Genomic DNA, 19,418 nt, shown 5'->3' with positions numbered 1-19,418 from the left:
GAGAGAAGATGTAAATTTTCCGAATATTTCTGAGTATTTCTGAAAAATATTACTATTCGTATGAAAATTATGAGAAAAATTTTCACCAGGGTATATATTTATCTTTATTTGTAACTATCTATTTCTATCTATTTTAAAGAAATTTGTAGAACGTGAATGATTTTTGCATATTTTTAAAAAATTTCAGATTGACGGCCAAAGAAAAATTCAGTTATCTGATATTGATGAGTAACGAGTCCGATTGTGCCGTAAATAATTATGTAGGAACGGAAGAATCGATTCTAGTGCCACGAGAGCAGGAATAATCCAATATGAATATGTATGAAGAAACAAACTTAGAGAACGAAGAGATATCTGCTCAACTGTATTCTATGATCTTACTATATATAACTATTTTTTCATGTTTTTGAATATCTTTTTATGTACCTGTATGATTTTTTGTAACTCTTTATGTACCTTTACATTTCTTTATACATGTATATATATATATATATATATATATATATATATATATCATTTTGTAGCTTAAAATTATATTTTCAAGCATTATAACAAAAATTATGCATAAAATGGAAGTAAATAAAATAAGAATTAAAAATATATATAATTTTGAAATTTTACACACACACACACACACACACACACACACACACACAAAAGTATATAGTTGACTATAAGGGTAGGAAATAAGAAGAATTAGCAAATAAAAATGTGTGAAAGGTATGAATGAGTTAAACGAGAATTGTAAACCAAGTCCCCTTCTTGGCATGTAAATATGCTGAAGCGAATAAATATTCTATTCTATTCTACATACATATATTATATACACACCCGATATCCTTATGCATTTTTTAATAAGGCTTTTTTTCTTTGAAATATGTTTTTAATCATCACATAAAGCCTCAGAATTTCTTAAGTCCAAAGAAATTCTAAAGCACTTATGCGTATGTGTACGCATATACGTTTAAAATTTAATATTACTATTAAAATACCAAATGTTAAATCCTTATAACTATTAAAATATAAATACACACATTCATATGCGTACATTTATATTGTATTAGATCGAACGTACAAATTAATGATCTTTAATTAAATGAAACATATTTCTTCTAGGTATCTATGGCGTGGTTTATCACATCGTCGATTGTGACCTATTCACCAGAGAGTTCCTGACGAGTCAAGGTATCGATGTCGGTGAAAAGGAAAATCTTCCTGCGGATCCTTACACTGAATGGCGTGATGCCATGTGCAGGACACCAACAGGGATCACACGAGTGGTGAGCGACGATTCCAGGCGACGCTTTCTCGAATACGATGGTATGGTGCTGACTTTTGATGCAACGTGGAGTGGAGATCGTTATCGGGTGATGTATTTCCTGACGGATGACACCGTGGCGATCCGAGAGATTCACGAACTCAATGACGGCAAGGACCCTGTGGTGATGTTGCTGAAGCGAATGCGTGTGCCTAAGAACTGGCGAAATTTGCCGTCTTGGCACCCGAGTATCTACATGGAATATGGAGATCCCGAGATCGTTGAATACTATACACCGCGAGATTTTAGAGTAAGGCTTATTTCAGCCTCATACACTTTGTTGTGGATGCAATATTGTATTTTAAATAAATAATACTGTAATTCAATGATAAAATCCTGTTTCATGTTTGATTATAAAATGCAATCTTAAAAATTATCTGAAAGGTAACTCAAGTAAAAATCCATTAACAAACGAGCTTCTCTTTTACATTTCAAGATAATGCCAAATTTGAAAATTAAATTTGTAAATTGATAAAATTAAAAATTTTAACATCGACGATTTCAAAGCGCAACACAAATAAATTCAGTAAAATATATATTTACATGTTTCTTTAGAGTAAATAAAAGCAAATGATAAACCCTATTGTTATTTTGTTTTCAGGTAGGCGAAACGATCGTCCTATTCGGACGATGCTTTCTACTGTATAACTGCGATGCTTTCACGCGCAAATATTACTCTGACATGCTAGGTACACCGCAACCGGACGCGATTCCGATCCCCACAAAAATGGAAAGGCCAGCACCGAAATACGAGATACCACCGCACATACAGTTCGGCAGTCCCGAGGATACGTACGCTAGCTGTTTGTCGTTTATACCGAAGCCACCCAAGAAGAATGTCATTCGCCAGCTGACGAACTTCCCAAAGAAGCTGCGCTACTCCGCTCGAATGGATGCGATACACCCAGAGGATGAGGGCCGTGATTTCGTGCTGGAGTATAGCCTAAGTAACGGTACCATTCAAATCATTGAGATCGAGAAGCCAAATTCTGGTCGACGTGAGGGCTGCTTCCTATCCTCCAGATTGATTCCGAAGCCGTACACAGGAAACGATAATCCAGAGTACTACACGCCGCAGGATTTTTTCATTGGCGCACGTATCAACGTGTTTAATCATCGCTTTATCATTACTGGCACTGATCTATTCGTGTATCGCTATGTTGACGCAAATCGCGACAAATTTTCCCAGAAAGTCCTGGAGAATCTGCGCAATTATTTTCTACATCAGGGTATGCTACAGGACGACATGGACGCTGAAGTTAAAAAGATACAAATGCTGGAGGATGAACAAAAACTTTTCGCGACTAATGTAGCCGCGAAAAACATCGAGGATGATATTAGTACAGGCAAATGCATGAACAAAGAATTTGATATGACTGGTTGTAAAGAATTGACAACGGCTTAATTAATTAATTAACGCATAAATGGATTTATCGGCGTTTTCAATACCGATGCTTCAACCTATAAGGTTTGCTAATAAATTTTACAAACAATTCTTTTCGTTCTTTATAAAAATAGCACTGCCTTATATACAGAGTAATTCTGAATAATGTTGAAAAAAAATTGTTCCCTTGAAACAAATTCAAATTTCTTTTTAATCGAAAGCAAAATGTCATTTCAACATCAAAATTATCAAGTTTTTGAGTTAATATAAAATCAAATAAAAAATTTATTTAAAATTGGCCTTTATTTTTAATTAAATATAAATTTTATAAAATTTAAAAATTGACTTTGAATGTAAAAAAATCTATTTAAGACAAAAAATTAATTATAAAAAAGAACATCTACTTAGTACCGTTATAATACTCAGAATCTGTTTCTACATATTGATCAAGGAATATGAATTCGTTTACATTATTCAGTATCACTCACAATATAAGGTTGCCATCATTGCAAAGAATGTTATTATCTAATGAAAAAACAGAGAACAGAGATGCGTTTAACAATAAGAATCATATCTCATGAAATGTCATCAAATGGTACAATAATAATGATCGTCGTAATCGTGTACATTACAGTAGATTAATTGTAATATTATTTCACTTTTAGTTATATTATTTTCAACTCATTTCTCTGTAGTCCATGAATAATATAATAATAGATGATATATTCGCAATACAGATATAGAATACGCGCTAAAATAAACGCCAATAATTTTCTGTATAATTCATTTTGTGAAGCATGATGGTTATAAATACAACTGAGGACGTTGTAACAAGCCCCTGCACCTTATTAACAATTAAGGGGGAATTCGACCCTTCTGTCGAGCTGCAGGCACCAGATTGAATGTTCATTGGTATTTAAAACGATATATAACCAATCCAAATGACACTTGTTTATAATATAATGTTCTTGTATAGATTTTTTCATTTTCAACAAAAGTTTAAGCATTTTACAAGGATTAGTCCACATATTACAGTTTTTTTATTTTTCTTCTATATCGCGTTTTCTTTCTTTCCCTCTTTTCCCCCTCCTTTTCCTCTTTTCTGTCTTCTGTCCTGTTTTATGATTTGTACGTTTAAGAAACACCTTTCGATGAATAGAGCACGCAACACCACACTATATATACTTTATAATCGTCAGGGAGTTAATCAAATATCCTTCGAAATAGTGCATTATCCTTCCGCTAAGGAGTTTCTCTTTCTCTTTCTCTTCTCGTCCTTTTCCTTAGAAGTTGCGGTTATATATTATTTTACGATGATGCCGACGCGATACTAGTGTTATCTGATTATCGGATTAATCATTTTAACGAAAGAACAACACGGCCGAGGTCAACAACAAATGTTCGATCACAGGAAATCAGAAGAAGCCCATCGTGGATCCGGGAAAGCAAAGATAACTTGTAGGACGTGATTATTAGTCGTAGCGTGCTTCCTTTACATCGATTACTCTCGTTAACAGCATTACATCTCTCCAGTATTAAGCGCTACTGGCGCGAACCTCCTCTACCACTACGACCACCACGCTCCTACAACAAAATAATATATAATAATCATTAAATGATCGTAAGCGAATCCTGTTTGAAGATTTCGTAGTGCAGATCGAAGAAAATTCAATAGAATCTATCTACCTTGCGCTGATGCAGATGAGGCTGATGACCATGCTGATGGTGGTCTCTGGACATATCTGAGACATGTCCTCTATTTCTATGATTAGAGGAAGAATGATGATGTTGTATAGGATTGTTTGGGGCTTTACGCTGATCCTCCTCGGCTTGCCGGCGCTCGTAATGCCCGAAGTCGTCGAAGATGCTTGTAGAATGACGATAAGTATGCAGGATGCGCAATACTGTGACACCTTTCGCATGCGGGACCTCTTGTGCGTCTCGCGAGTTGGTCACCGGTTTATTCTCATTGTTCTCAAGCTTAATGTGTCGCAGTTGCACATTAGGAACATCCTTCACGTATATCCAACGGACGCGAAACTGACCCTTCCACTTGTCCTGAGACCAGACACTACTGTTGCTCTGATAGTCAACAGGGGAGACCATCTGCGCCATGCCGCAGAAATGACCGGATCCATTTACAGAGAAGAACAAATAAAGAGGCGCACCTTCGCGACTCGCCTCCCGATAAGCCTGGTCCAGCCGTTTGTTACCATGCTCCGTGCTGCACCAAATTTCATACTTGATGGATCGATGGATGTCGTCTTCCGAGTAAGATTTGATCACGAAAAACCTCGCGCCAGGCGCGGTTTGATCAAACTCCACGGGATTGTAATCGTTCTTTACTTTCAGTTCATCGAGAACCGGATGCGACTGGTTGCCCTGGACAAGTTGTTGTTGTTGTTGTTGCTGCTGCTGCTGTTGATGCTGCTGTTGATGCTGCTGTTGCTGCACTTGCTGATGTTGTTGCTGCTGATGATGATGTTGATGTGACTGCTGATGCTGCTGCGATTGCGGCGGCATATGGATTTGCGTCTGTGACTGTGGTTGCGGGATCGGTGGGGTTGCCGTTGCGGATGGTTGTCTGTTCCAACACGGCTGTGGGGGCTGCTGCGGTCGTTGCTGCCTCTGGACGGGCGGCGGCGGCGGCGGAATCGGCGGCTGCACCTGCGGCGGCGGGAGTGCCGTAGGCGGCGGCGGTGCGGAAGACTTGCCCTCGCCCCACGTCCCGATGTCCATATTGTGCTTACCTGGCACGATAGGCGGTGGCGGCATGCCTGCCTTTTTCTTCATTCCTTGCGAGGACGAGAGTGGCGGCACCGGTTTCGCCGGCTGGCTCGCCACACTCGCCCACGTTATCTTTCTCGGTTCCTTCGGCTCGGGCTTGATCTGCTGCGCCGTAGCCTGCTGCGGATGTTGCTGATCTTGCCGTGGCAACTCACCGCCACCACTGCCACCGATCGACAGACCCTGCACGCCCTGCTCGATGGTCTTGATCTCGCCGGTACCGCTCGCCGCCGGATTGACATAGCTCTCGTTGCCGCGCGGTGGTTGATAGTAATCCTCGTACTTGGTCCTCCTTGGTGTACCCCACGTATTGAAGTCGCCGTTGCCGTGGAAGTAGTTGAACGGCGGTTGGCCGAACGCGCTGAAACCACCGCCGGCTGCCGATGCCGAGAACATGCCATCCATGCTGTATGCATCGTGGCTTATTTGACCACCGTAACCAGACAGAAAGGCGACTGGATCGGTACCGTTCGACCAAGTGCCATCACCGGCGCCGAAGGTCTGATAAGGGAACGAGGTACCGGCGTAGTACGGGCTGTACGGATCGCCGGTGCCGATCGGATAACTCGAGTGATGCTGAGCATTGTTGCCGCCCCGCCACGAGTCGAAACCAGTGTCCTCGCCAGCGGCATGCTCCGTTTGCTGTTGCTGCTGGTGTTCCTTAGGACCATTGCTCACTGTCCGAAACAGAACTGCATTTACTTAGTGTTCAAATGTATACGTAGCATACGTGATAAGACAGCAACCAAAATATTGCTTGTTTCTCAAATAGATTGTTAATATTATTAATTTCAAGACGGTTTCCAAAGTAAATATAAACTCGCATTATAGATACTAGAATAGTACTATGATTTATAGCTCTTTATTGTTACCTTACATTGAAGTTATAGATAGTAAATACAGATAGTAAATTAACAAAAGACAAGTACATCCAATATGTATAACTCGATAGTTAGTTATACAAGTTGAAAGATTTAAAAATTAAATGTAATGATAAAAAAAGGATCAACTAATTGTTGTATTCTAGAGATTCAGAGATTCATATTATATAGTGCATAAAAAGAATCTTTTAATTTCATTCTGGAGAACATTCTGCCAGGTTCAATTTCTTCATTATACAGGCAACAAGATCTATTCTTCGGCTATATCACAAACCTCACACGTTCAATGTATACACAACTACATTTCTCCGAGCATCCGAATGATTAACGTAGTATTATCCTCCAATAAAAGTTTGCTCTTCGCTGCTCTCAATTCAACTCGCGCGCTTCCTCTATGAGAACTCTAGACGACGTGTGACGACGAATAAGTAACACCGAGGAGGAAGGTCGTCAGGGTGTGAGTTTCTGGCGTAGGTTACTCACCTTGGTTGCCGGTTTGTCCTTTCATCCGCTGCATACCGTTGCATGAAAAAACATACAAAATTTAGAGAAGTGCCAACTCTCGGCAGCGTAACGGTAGCAGGGGGGAGGCAACGAGGAAGGGAGGTATGTATCAGTTGTCCTGCCGCGATAGAGCGGCAACGGCAACAGCAACGGCACGACACGGCACGACACGGCACAGCACAGCGCGGCGCGGTACGGCACAGCGCGCGGTGCAGCGCGGCGCGTATCGCGTCAACACAACACACTGACCTGGTTTGAGACAGCGCCTGCCAATCCGCTTGACATAACCTGCGACTCGCGCGGCTGCCTCGCGTGTCGTCGTCGTCGTCGGCGGCGGGCGTCGAACGACGGCGGCGGCGGTGGCGGCGGCGATTGTATCGGAAGGAGACGAGCTAGGTATCTTAGGATAGATTAGGCGATCGAATCAAAGGGTGCACCGGCTGGGACGACCGCGAACGCGATTGCATCCAGCGATCTCGTCTGCTTCTTTCTCACTCTCTCTCTCTCTCTCTCTTTCTCTCTCTCTCGCTTTCTCTCTCTCTCTCTTTCTCTTTCTCTCGTTCGCTCGCTGAATCGCGATGGAACTCGGCTGCTTCGTAGTTCGCACACCCGGGTTGTCTCACGCACGGCGTCCACGATTTCGCTCTCTCTCTCTACCGCGATTCCCGCTGTTCCTCCGCGCGCGCGCGCGCGTGCGTTCGCCCGACGTGGCCGCAGTCTCGTCGAGCGCGAACCAAGCGTGAGCAGATCGAGCCTGACCGCGCACCAAATGTCCCCGGCCCGCTCGGAAGTCTTTGACGGAGCAATTCGATGCTGCGTATCCCACCTACGGCACGACAGCCACCACGAATAACCGAAGTCTCCGGAAGGGATTCCTCGGCTTCGAGCAACAACTACGTGACGTGCACTGACCTCCTGTGTTCACTCGCAGGCGCGCCAACCCGCGCTCTCCAACGAATGTCACCAGGTCTTCCAAAGCAGACTTCGAAAAATCTGTCGTACGTCGTGAGAATCGTCTACTTTCAATTACGTGCCTTCAGCTATTCTTTTAAAAACTTGACTTATAGCCTTGTCTCGTTTTAAATGCGAAAATAATATTTATTTCAAGAATAAAAACACATCACATACATGGAGCGTGAAGTTAGCTGCAGTGATAAAGAGCCGTCTTCGGATATATCCTTCTCTTTTCTTTTAAGGCGATGTCATATATCATATCTCTCGTTGTGATATAATATATTGTATTTAAATATTTATCATAATTTTGTATTGCATTAGTATAATAGTCGTACGTTTATTTCTACCAAGGTTAACTTTAATTTTGATTTAACTCACTTTATTTTTTTCCAATTGCCGGTATTTATAATCCCGTTCTTATTTTAAGATTGTCTTAAGTATAAATATCTTAAAATGCTAATATATAGCACTGTAATTGGATTATAACATCTTAAGATTGTAGATGGATAAGAATGGATTATGAATTAGAATAACCTAAGAATTAGAATAATATAGTATATAAATATATAGTATATAAATTAAACTGAGATTAAAGTTAATCTATGTTGGTAGAAATAAACACTAATTTTATAGATAAATCCTAAACGTAGATAACAAAAAAAAGAATCTATAATAAACCTTTAAAAATTGTAAAACTGAAATTTCAATTTGTGCTATTTTTCTTCGATTATATTTTTCCGATACTTCATTTATTTTTAAGAAATAAAATTCTTGCATTTGTAATCTCAGAAATAATTTAAAACATTTTCAAAATTGCAATTCTTGGAATTTTATTTATAATTTATTAATGTTCCCTTATATCTAATCACGCTTAGCAATTTATTGATTTTTTTAAAGTATACATTTTTCACTTTTTTAGAGTTCTAGGAAATTTTAAAATTTTGGTTGGTATTATTTTTAACCTCTAATTACATTTCTATACTTATTTTTGAATTTAGCTTTAAATTATTGGAAAATTTCTCGTTATCGACAATTACCAATGATTGCAGCACAATTGATTATATGTATTTTAATTAACAATTTTTTATCAAATGTATTGTGATTACACCTAATTCCGTATGTTAAAATGGAAAAAGAGAATATGAATAATTATCAACAGCGAGATTTTTCGATAATATAAATCACCTGAATTTGAAAATAAGTATGGGAGCGTAATTAGAAGTTAAAGATAGTACCAACAAAAATTTCAAAATTTTCTTAATTTAATTTTTTAAAGGAAAATATAAAAGTCTTTTGTTCTAATAATGTAACAAAAAAAAATGTTTCACAAAATATATTAACATACACTTTTATTACAATTTTAAAAGCAATTATCTGTAAGTAATCTAAATGACAAAAGATATATGAAGTACAAAAATAAAGTTAAATATAATTTGTCACAAAGGTTTTCATGCTGACTCATAGTGTCTCATAAGTACAGAATTACTCTTAATTACATAATTTTATACAATGTACATTTGTAACGTTATAAAATTTTGGTAATAATCACTTTATTTATCTCATTAGTCACAATATTAGATAAGATTACAATTCTAACTGCTATGGCCACAGAAAATAACTATTTAGGAATAAATCATACTACTTGAATTAATGTAACAACGAATATCATTTTTATGATATATCGAAAAAAAATAAATCATTTCTAGGACTGTCATCATAATACTGAAATAAAATTGAAAAATAAAATTGAGATATATTCAATGAGATATTCATTTGATCAATTTAGTATACATGCGATGATTATCTGGTATATTCATTATATGAAAATTGACCCAGTTTATTAATTCCCCGAATGTTTTATATACATTAACAATAACATATTGTCAAATCTAACAGAGTACACACATATTCTTTAAAGTTAAGCGAGATTTACTTTTAATATGATAAGACAATCCGATCATTATACTTTTCATCTGTCTTCCTAATTATATGGTATAGAAACACTCACACGCGTATGCTATATCGTGTTCGCATCGTCGTTTATCTCCAATAACCGATTATATGAGACTGTGATAAAAAGTCTTTGGTTATACTTTCTTACAGCAAGAATGACTCAATGCTGGTTTATCATTTTTTGTTTTAAGGAAATAAATATCTCTGGCATTTTTTTTTATTCCTTTCTTCTTTTCAATTTACTTCAATTTCTGGTTAGCCAGGAGAAAGCTTTTAAAATGAAATATGCTACGGTCGCGATATACAGGAGCTTGTCTCTTTGCTGGCGATGTAGCATGTCTAATTCGAGTGCCATCACTCTGCGGTTTAATTTACCTACTTGACGACGTAAGTGCTGAACTTCTTCAGTGGGCGGCAGAGACACGTCGAGAGCATTAAAGGGTGTCTGTTCTCTGTATAAAAGGAAAACAAATAAGAAACAAAGTATTCTGCAAAAAATTCTATCCTAGTAATATCTAGAGTTCCGTACCTGACATGTCTTGTTATTTGTGTTTCTGCATTATATGTTTTAGGTACATCCACTGGTTTTGCAATTTCATTGTGATTTATAGGAGGGTCATCTTCATCCACTGCTGGGAAGTAGTGATTGTCCAGAGTCAAGATTCTCGGAGGTGTCTGTCGATAATGATAAATATTTGACAAATTATCAATTCATTTTTTAAATATAATATAATATATATTACCTGTACTCTAACTATAGCAGGCTCAGTGCGCATTACAGCATTTTCTAAAATAATCTCTGGCGGAGGTGCCTTAGTACCAACATGTTGCTCTTGTCCTGCAATGAATAATTTATACAAGCTTAGTACAAAAGAGCAAGCAAAGTAAAATAGTAAAATAGTAAAATATTTCTGTCACAAATGCAAAATATTTTAGTCATTCAAAATAAAATCTCACCGACAACAAGAATCCTCTCTGGCACATGCATTTCAAGTTTGTCCATACCAGGTTTTTGATTCCACGTAGCTCTATTTGTAATAGCAATGTCTTCGTCTGGATAATCTCCGTTTACACGAATGCTCTTGGGAACTCGCATCCGCGTGTTAATATCAGCAGGAAAGTTTGGATCATAAAAGTTGTCTGTTTCTCCGTTAAAATGCGTTGGACTGTGTGTCTTTGACATTATAACTGAAACTGTATTTTTATTATAATGGCGATTGCCATATAAACTGAAGTATAATATTATCTACAAAATAAGCTTTATGATCAGTGCTTAGACTGGTATTTATAGTCGATATTCTTATATTTAAGACCATCTTATTTAATACAATTCTAAAATATCATAGGTCAATTATAAAACCTATTAGCTTCTTAAGACATTACTGAAAACAATCTCAAAAAAAGAACCAACTGTGAAAATATCAGCCTGTGTTTTAATACACTTATTTTGATACATTGATACAAAAATCTTCATATATCAGAAAAAACATATAAAATGTGTTTTTCAAATAGTTTATAAGTTATTATAATGCATAAACAGTGAATCCTAACGTATAATAACAATAAGAAAGTCAGATTTGATCTATTCTTTGTAGCTGAATTACTTCTCTTAAAATAAAATAGATATATATATTTAGAGTTTAAAATAGAGTTAAAGATACATATATTAAAAGACATGTATTTTAAGTTATTTAAAATATATGTTTTATTAAAATATATATTTTTTGAATCCTATTTTTTGTTGCTGTACTGAATAGCACTAATAGCATTTTCTGCTAAAAAAAACTAGTGCGTAAACAAAAAACATTTGTATACACTGAGTACAAATCAATTCACATATTTTCAGTGTTAATAAATAATTTAATCCTTTTAATTGCATATATATTCTTTGTTGTCATGATAACCTTAAAAGAATTAAATTGCATTAAATTGTGTATCAGTATTGCATTAATTGTTCCAGTAGAAAATGTTATGAAACTTTGACTGTTTAACATTTGGTAAACAAGATTAAAATGATATACCAACGATGTGATTTGTGGAGAGTGCAGCTTTTCTATCTCGCTTTTAAACTTTAAATATATATCTCTTTCTATTTTAAGTATAATGAACGTATACTAGTTCAGCTACACTCTTTATTTTAAGTTGCAAAATAACAGTATTCTTTTTAAACTGATTAATTAAATGCACATTGCAATATCTCTTTGTCAATAATATATTTCACACAAGCACAATCGTCGAGATACAAAGATCAGCGTATAATCTTTCTCTTTGTTTTTTTTATCACTCACTCATCCATGACAAACATTAGATATACGGCTAGAAATCATTACCGAGGCTCGGGTTGCTCCAAAATCATCCGGGATTACATTATCATCCGCGAAGCGATCATAAATAGATGCAGATTGTTAGCAACCAAGCAATGTCGTTATGCGAGCATTTCACTGTAAAGAAAAGAATATTTACCCTCTTGCAACCCGTGGTTCGTCGAGATTAGTCAGATATAAAATCTTCTCTCTGAAGTTCGTTATAAATTTGACGGGTTAAAATTCGAGCATAGGTTATACAGCCATGTAGGACGACGTACTACGTAGAGTGGTCACGAGTGGTGCACCCTAGAGACCCTCTAGGAGAAGAGTCTGGCAAACGTTCGCCATGATGGTGCACACTGGTGTACCTAGAACACTTCATCTTTGTTATTTACCGAAAGTTAAACAAAGATAACATGAAAATTTTGTCACAATGGCTGCATCAATCAAAACTTGATTTATAATAATGAAAGGGCAATTACGTTGAGTTATGAGCAAAACTAAAAAGGACAGAAATATCTTTCTATCCTCTTTTGATACGTGCGCAGAAAGAAGAAAAGTTAGGGGCTCCACACAATAAAAGGATCAGGGAACAGAGAGAATAAGAATTTCAACCTATTAGAAACTGTATATTCTACAATATATGATTTCTGATAGGTTGAAATTCTTATTCTCTGTTCTCTGTTTCTTTTATTGTACAAAGTTCCTTACTGAGCAGGATAAAAATATACATTTTCTGTCGCCCAGTCTTGCTCACATTTTCCACTCATTGATTGGATAAGCTATTTCTGTTCCATTACTATAAGTTCTATGGCTTTGCCAGATTTTCTCTTGAAGGTTTCTAATGCATCCATTCTATTGGAGGTAAAATCGAACATGACGCGCAAAAATTATGCGTCATTTGAATTTTAATACCAATTTTTACCAGACGAATCACATTATAAAACCCAATAATATAAGACTTATATTACAAGATGAATTATTAATATAATATACATTGAATAATAGGTTTACAACATAATCGTTTATTACAATATAATTAAATCATAATTCGCATACAAAATAAAAATCTTATTGTTATAAATCAAGAATCTGTTATTTTTATACGCATAATTATAACAGTGATCTATAATATTCCCTGCGGTTTTGGAAAACTTTAATGGGCAGTAAACAAAATATAATATTTGACAATGCTTGATGATTATAATTAATAACTTATACATTAGTATAAAAATGAAACATTATATACAAAAATAATTTTGTAACGAAAAAGATTAACTCAAAATTAATTCAATAAAATTAATCTTGTATAAAAAATACTGATAACAAAATAATATGTAGATATAGATAATATATATAAATCAACAACAAATAATAACAAATATTAACAAGGTTTATTATTATTATTACTAAGTTTTATATTCTCTTAAATTGAGAAATAAATTTTATAACTTTCTCTTGCACCTATAATAATTGTTTACATAATCACATAAATATAACTGATATGAAAAAAAAAATAAAGTTTCTGATTTGACATTTTTATCATTTTGTAGTTATTTTGTCATTTTAAGAGGAAGAAATATCAAGCAATTATAATTATTATGCAAAAAATAATAACTATGGCTAACGTAAATTAGACAAAATATGATGCAAAAAAATTGCTGTGAATCTGCAATAAATTTGTTGACTAAACCTTGACTGTAATATTCTATTTTATGATTTTTGACTTGTGTAAACAATCGACTTAAACTATGTTTTTTTTCCATTTGTACTTTTTTTTGTTATATACAAAAAAATTAGTCCTAAAATTATACCAATGATAACACTTACTAATATTCTAGGCAAAGAAGATATCGATAATAAATTAGAAAATCTTTTTCTAGTTTGGTGAATTTGAGATAACCAACAGTTCTTTCTAGATTCCGCCAAAGAATTTTCCATTAATTCTTTATTTTTAGAAGAGTTTCCATACTTAGTTTGTGATACAGGTTGTATGTAAATCTGTAATGGATCAAAAATCTAAAAATGATATACCATCTGTTTAAGAGATAAGACAAGAGATAATACAAGAGTTTTTTAATTCATTTATTAATTAGTCGTATATTATATGCCAACTTTGTTCTGTAAAATCGTTTTAAATTAAGTCTGTGCACTTGCGCATAAAATATTTTCAATCGATAAATTAAAACTCTTATTTTACATCGTATTATGTAATAGTACTAATAGTATTTCACAATCAAACTTGGATATAATTTTGCAAAATATTATCAAATGTATACCTTATGAAAATTTTGCATTTTCCATGGTTCATATTGTAAAGAATTCGTACGACGTACATATCCTTCTAATGGTCTGCGGGGTCTTGGTTTACATAGAAAACTGATAGAATGTCTGTAATTACGTTAAAGTAATTATCATAATGTAAAACACAAAAGAGATGGGAAGAAAACCAATCATGCAATTATGCAAAAGTAATCTACTTAAGCCTAGCTATTTCTAGCAATAAATTAATTTTAATTGTGGTTCAATTTGTGTGCTCCTCATATTTTCTAATTCTTAGAATTAGGGATGAAGAATTAATTGAACCAAGATTAAAATTAAACTACATTGGTAGAAACGGGCATTCATGCAAAAATCTAAGCTCTAGAAGGAGCTTTTTTTTTACGTTCTGCAAATCGTTTATCGTCCAGCGAGGTTATGAATTTCGGGGAGATTTGTAGCAATAATACCTTGAGAAAAATATTCTGTTGTCCATTTTGTTACTTGTAAATTTTTCTCCGTGTCTTTTATCGTTGTGCGAAACCTCCTTAAAGGCATTGACATCCCAACGAACAACCATTGCTGCAATGCGCGAATTTTCAAACTGTGCGATGCAGTGGTGCAACCTTGCAACCTTGTAACATTCCTGATTTTACGAAATGAATTTCTCAAGAATCACGTAAGAACCATAAACAAGAGTAGGTGCGTTTCACTTAACGCCCGCAACGCGCGTGGAATTATTTTATCCTTGTTGTTTATCCAATATTAAACAAGGACAAACGATGCTCGCGAGCGTTGCGAGTATTAAGTGGAATGCAGCCTAAATAGAGTGAGATACATAAAAATAATGCTTTAGGGCGACATTCATTCATTATATATAGAATATTAAAAATTATCTTGATTCTAATTGTAAGATCAATTTCTGATTATTTATCTATAATAATATCTGTCTTCCGTTTTTTTTTTCAGGAAATATGTGCTTTATTAAAATTTCTCGAATCATTCTGGAGATCGATTGTATCTTGTAAACGAGGTAAAAACTACCAACGTGAACAAATTCACTAGGAGTTGACTCAATTAACCAATGAAATAAATATTCTACTCCCCTCGAATTAAATCGAATATCCCGAGATATCACGATATTTCTTTCGCTGGGAGATTTATTTCCCGCCAAAACTTGTGGAACTATCATGAAGTGAAATGCCGCGTAAGTGCTCGTGTTGACAAACGTGTTTTACGAGAAGAATATAATGGACGATTCGCAGGGTAAGTACCACCGAATATAATTTTTGAGCATCACGCCGCGATAAGTGTGTTATTACATGTGCTATTACATGCACTCGTGGAAGTCTCTAAATCTTCAATCCGGATCTTTGCCATACCTTTTGTTTACATATATAAGTCTGTTTTTATTCCTGCACTAGACTGCACTACAAATCTTTTTTTCGTTGTCAAATATTTGCCCGAAACATACTTATTTTATTTTAAATTCTAAATATATATATTATTTCAGCTCATAGAAAATAGACTTCAAGTTTATAATGTATATTTTTGATAATTCAGTAGATGGTAATTGTATTCTTATAATTGAAAGAATAGTTCTTTTGGATGATCACATAGTAGGATGTATTGTATTATATCACACTCTCATCGTGTCATATATAATTGAAATAACTATTGCAGTTTTACTTTACTGAATAACATTTTAGCATCTACGTCTGGCAGGTCCAGGCGTCAGAAAATTGATAAAACTGGCAGGCTCTCGGCTCTGGAAAGATTGAAGGAAGCTCGAAGTGGTAGCAAGCGCAAGTATGAGGTTGAAGAGTTAGAAAATGTTTATGATGAAATAGATGAGAAAGAATACAGTAATACTGTTTTAAAACGCCAACGAGATGATTGGATAGTTGATGATGGTAAGTAAAAGTTTATACTACTTTATTAGTAAAAAATATTTTATCATCTAAACACATATTTAAACATATTATATTAAAAATGACATGCTTAAAATATATCTAAGTTTCTACTTCAAAGAAATATAAAAAGATATAGATATAAAAAATGTATATATTAAACTTAAATTAAAATATTGAAGGAGAAAGTGGGTATGTCGAAGATGGAAGGGAAATTTTTGATGATGATCTGGATGAAGAAAGCATTCGGGAAGCGAGAAAACAGAGGCATAGCATGGCTGGTCCTAGAAAAAGAAAAAAGGAAGAGAACAAGAAGAAAGGAGATATTCAAAGTATGATTAGGAATATGCCTTCTAAGAAAGATGTTAATGTAGTTCAGATTAAAGATGATGATATTTTGGGAGAATTGCTTAATGAAATTTCTACCAATAAAAAGACTACAAGTAGTCCTAAACCAGGAAGCAACAAAAATAAATTTTGTCATACAGTTCATTCTAACATTACGTAAGTTAATGAATATTCTATTTATACTATGTTATTTTATGTTTTATAAAACTTAATTATAGTTATGCATACACATTTATTATAGACAAACATATCAGGCCTTGTCTATGAACCAAAAAGAAGTTGATAAAATAATATCTGAAAAACCAGTGACAATCGTGTCAAATTTTGATAATATTGCACAAAGTGAAAGTCAGATAATTGAGGATGATGATGATATGACATTATTTGATGCACCACAGAAGAAGAGTACAAGTAAACCAGTAGAATTAAATAATTATACAAAAGTTGAAGAAAATTCAAAGCCAGAAGATCAAAGCACAAAAAAATCAATGGAATCTAATGAGCAAAATGCAAGTCAGATTATTGAGGAAGAAAATACCCCTATAGTGGATCTTAGTGAGTGTGTTGGAGATGTGAGTTGTCTAGTTTTATTATCTTATTTTATTATTTATATTGAAGTGAAGCTACATATAAAATATATATTGCAGTTATCCACAATAGATTTTGATGATGGAAGTATGGATACTGACTTTTCATCATCGATAAATAACGTTAAATCTCAAAAAATAGATGTAAAGACTCCTGAAATAGGTGTAAAGACTCCTCATAAAACTTCTGTCAAAAGTATGAAAATCGGTAATGCCGTTGACTTAACAGAAGTAGCGCCACAACTAGTCAAGACAAAAGATGAGGAAGAAGTATTTAGGTTCTACTATCTGGATGCATATGAAAATCCTTACAAGAATCCTGGAACTGTGTATCTCTTCGGCAAGACTTATGTATCTAGCCATGATACATACTGTTCATGTTGTGTTATGATGCACTGTATACCAAGGAGAATATATCTCTTGCCCAGAAAATATGTACGTATATTTTCTAATGTTGTATTTTTGTTTCTAGTCTTATTCAATATCTGGATATACTAGTATTTTGTAATTATTATTAAATTATTACTAAAGAACTTTTTTTACGGTTGTGAATTGCAGATAAAAAACACTGAATCGCAATTAACTACCATGGAAGATGTGTATAAAGAGTTTGATGAGTACGCCAATAAGATGCGTATAATGGAGTTCAATTGCAAAGAAGTGAAGAAGCATTATTCCTTTGAAAAGGAGGGTACACCGAAAACTTCAGACTACTTGGAAGTCAGATATAATGCACGCTATCCAGCAATCGATTCGAATTACTCGGGTCCGGCGATAGAACGCGTCTTTGGCACAACAGTGAATGCATTAGAGCTATTGCTTATAGAACGAAAAATTAAGGGACCTTGCTGGTTAGACATTAAGAATATATCGCCTACTGCAGGGCGATTTGCTTGGTGCCCACAGATTGTATGTAAACATATGTATCATGTTACAATAATAAAAAATAAATTCGATACATTTATTTTATACTATAATACAACAGGTTGTTACTTCAGACATGGACAATATATCGCTGTGTTCCCAAGAGAAAGCTAAGCCCCCAATGGTGATAGCGACTATAAATGTGAGGATGTCTTTGAACGCGAAGTTGCAGAATGAAGTAGTGATGGTTGTTGTATTAATTCATCATAAGTACAATGTCGATAAGGAACCACCAAAGCCGCCTTATGAACGTCAATTTTGTTGTAAGTTTACTTTTGCATTACATTATTTATTAATTGTTTCCTTCATTTTTTTTTAATAATTGATATTTTAGAATGTAATATTGTTTTATAAAAAAAAAATTTAAATAAAAAAAAAAAAGATTTTTATTCTCGACAAAGTAAGACATCCATTTACCTTTAAATTGTAAGATGTTTCTTTATTCGTTTTATCAAGACATTAATATAAAGACTAAATATTAATTTTAATTAACTTTTTACAGTTGTCACACGTCCGCGAGATACCCCCTGGCCACGGCAAATTCGTGATGCCTTTCTGAAAGTTCCGAATATCGAAATAATAAAATGTGAAACTGAAAGTGATTTACTCGAAGAGCTGCTAACTTTAATGCAGAAAGTGGATCCTGATTTAATAATAGGCTACGACTGTGCATTTCAATTCGATGTTTTAATGCAGAGAATGTTTACATTAAAAGTATCTAATTGGAACAGAATGGGAAGATTAAAATCATCGACTCCTCCCTTACTTAGGGTAAAATATATCTTATCTCTTTTCAATAAATTAAAATTAAAATAATACAATTAATATGTTTACGTAATACACTAAAATTATATTTATGTAATTGGCATATGAATATACGAAGATAGTTTTTCTAACACAAGATGACACGAGTAATATTTATACAGGGAAAAATAATCCTTAATCAAGCGTTTGTCGGTCGTCCAGTTTGTGATATACAAATTTCGGCAAAAGAATTGAACTTAAAAGTCAGGAGTTATGATCTGCAATCACTTTGCAGCGCAGTAAGTCATATTCAGCACATTGATACTGTATTGTTCATACGATCAAACAATTAATTTTAACAAATATTTAGGTATTAAAGACGAAGGAACACGAATATAAAGAGATTACACCAGCGGAAACTCCATTATTTTTCAATACAGCGGATAAAGTGTTAAATTTAATGCATGTGACATTAAAAGAAGCAAAATACATTATAACTATAGTGATGGATCTCAACGTTATACCACTCGCACTTCAAATTACTTGTTTAGCAGGTACA

At 34.6% G+C, this 19,418-nt stretch overlaps 4 protein-coding genes across 8 annotated transcripts in view; 2 read left to right on the top strand and 2 right to left on the bottom strand.

Annotated features, from left to right (window-relative positions):
• LOC108747688 (EF-hand domain-containing protein 1-like) overlaps window positions 1-2,875 on the top strand; it is a 6,294-nt gene extending 3,419 nt beyond the window's left edge. The window contains exons 4-5 of the mRNA XM_018485331.1: window positions 1,117-1,568; window positions 1,920-2,875. Coding sequence (XP_018340833.1) covers window positions 1,117-1,568; window positions 1,920-2,723 — 1,256 coding nt within the window. The 3' untranslated portion in view covers window positions 2,724-2,875. The remainder of the gene's footprint in view (window positions 1-1,116; window positions 1,569-1,919) is intronic.
• A 222-nt stretch (window positions 2,876-3,097) lies between these two features.
• Window positions 3,098-7,969, bottom strand: LOC108747687 (YTH domain-containing family protein 3-like). Of its 2 annotated transcripts, none has more exons than XM_018485330.1 (4): window positions 7,787-7,969; window positions 6,854-6,881; window positions 4,389-6,166; window positions 3,098-4,286 (listed from the first exon to the last, which is right to left on the bottom strand). In XM_018485330.1, the coding sequence occupies exons 2-4, from the start codon at window positions 6,876-6,878 to the stop codon at window positions 4,245-4,247; spliced, it is 1,845 nt and encodes a 614-aa protein (XP_018340832.1). In that variant the 5' UTR covers window positions 6,879-6,881; window positions 7,787-7,969; the 3' UTR covers window positions 3,098-4,244. The 2 variants fall into 2 exon arrangements, with proteins under 2 accessions (XP_018340832.1, XP_018340831.1); XM_018485329.1 differs by lacking the exon at window positions 7,787-7,969 and adding an exon at window positions 7,124-7,778.
• A 2,048-nt stretch (window positions 7,970-10,017) lies between these two features.
• LOC108747811 (transport and Golgi organization protein 11) lies at window positions 10,018-12,404 on the bottom strand. Of its 4 annotated transcripts, none has more exons than XM_018485616.1 (5): window positions 12,245-12,404; window positions 10,739-10,975; window positions 10,525-10,619; window positions 10,311-10,456; window positions 10,018-10,233 (listed from the first exon to the last, which is right to left on the bottom strand). In XM_018485616.1, the coding sequence occupies exons 2-5, from the start codon at window positions 10,962-10,964 to the stop codon at window positions 10,026-10,028; spliced, it is 675 nt and encodes a 224-aa protein (XP_018341118.1). In that variant the 5' UTR covers window positions 10,965-10,975; window positions 12,245-12,404; the 3' UTR covers window positions 10,018-10,025. The 4 variants fall into 4 exon arrangements, with proteins under 4 accessions (XP_018341118.1, XP_018341120.1, XP_018341119.1 ...); XM_018485618.1 differs by having other exon boundaries at window positions 10,739-10,969; XM_018485617.1 differs by lacking the exon at window positions 12,245-12,404 and adding an exon at window positions 12,112-12,238.
• A 3,125-nt stretch (window positions 12,405-15,529) lies between these two features.
• LOC108747809 (DNA polymerase alpha catalytic subunit) overlaps window positions 15,530-19,418 on the top strand; it is a 7,029-nt gene continuing 3,140 nt past the window's right edge. Inside the window, exons 1-10 of the mRNA XM_018485614.1 lie at window positions 15,530-15,612; window positions 16,056-16,259; window positions 16,439-16,760; window positions 16,846-17,176; window positions 17,252-17,626; window positions 17,750-18,100; window positions 18,177-18,378; window positions 18,618-18,886; window positions 19,042-19,158; window positions 19,230-19,413. Coding sequence (XP_018341116.1) covers window positions 15,597-15,612; window positions 16,056-16,259; window positions 16,439-16,760; window positions 16,846-17,176; window positions 17,252-17,626; window positions 17,750-18,100; window positions 18,177-18,378; window positions 18,618-18,886; window positions 19,042-19,158; window positions 19,230-19,413 — 2,371 coding nt within the window. The 5' untranslated portion in view covers window positions 15,530-15,596. The remainder of the gene's footprint in view (window positions 15,613-16,055; window positions 16,260-16,438; window positions 16,761-16,845; window positions 17,177-17,251; window positions 17,627-17,749; window positions 18,101-18,176; window positions 18,379-18,617; window positions 18,887-19,041; window positions 19,159-19,229; window positions 19,414-19,418) is intronic.

This window comes from Trachymyrmex septentrionalis, unplaced genomic scaffold, assembly GCF_001594115.1.
Source record: "Trachymyrmex septentrionalis isolate Tsep2-gDNA-1 unplaced genomic scaffold, Tsep1.0 scaffold20, whole genome shotgun sequence".
Classification (NCBI taxonomy): domain Eukaryota; kingdom Metazoa; phylum Arthropoda; class Insecta; order Hymenoptera; family Formicidae; genus Trachymyrmex; species Trachymyrmex septentrionalis.
This window is presented reverse-complemented; position numbering and strand designations above follow the sequence as displayed.

Bases quoted from the DNA above. Each gene is read 5' to 3' on its own strand.
- LOC108747687 (XM_018485329.1), bottom strand. From the start codon at position 7,159: ATGTCAAGCGGATTGGCAGGCGCTGTCTCAAACCAG. The intron at 6,882-7,123 runs GTCAGTGTGTTG...AACGGTATGCAG, and splicing joins CAGGCGCTGTCTCAAACCAG to CGGATGAAAGGACAAACCGG. The intron at 6,167-6,853 runs GTGAGTAACCTA...TGTTTCGGACAG, and splicing joins AGGACAAACCGGCAACCAAG to TGAGCAATGGTCCTAAGGAA.
- LOC108747811 (XM_018485616.1), bottom strand. From the start codon at position 10,964: ATGTCAAAGACACACAGTCCAACGCATTTTAACGGAGAAACAGACAAC. The intron at 10,620-10,738 runs GTGAGATTTTAT...TATTCATTGCAG, and splicing joins AGAGAGGATTCTTGTTGTCG to GACAAGAGCAACATGTTGGT. The intron at 10,234-10,310 runs GTACGGAACTCT...CCTTTTATACAG, and splicing joins CAAATAACAAGACATGTCAG to AGAACAGACACCCTTTAATG.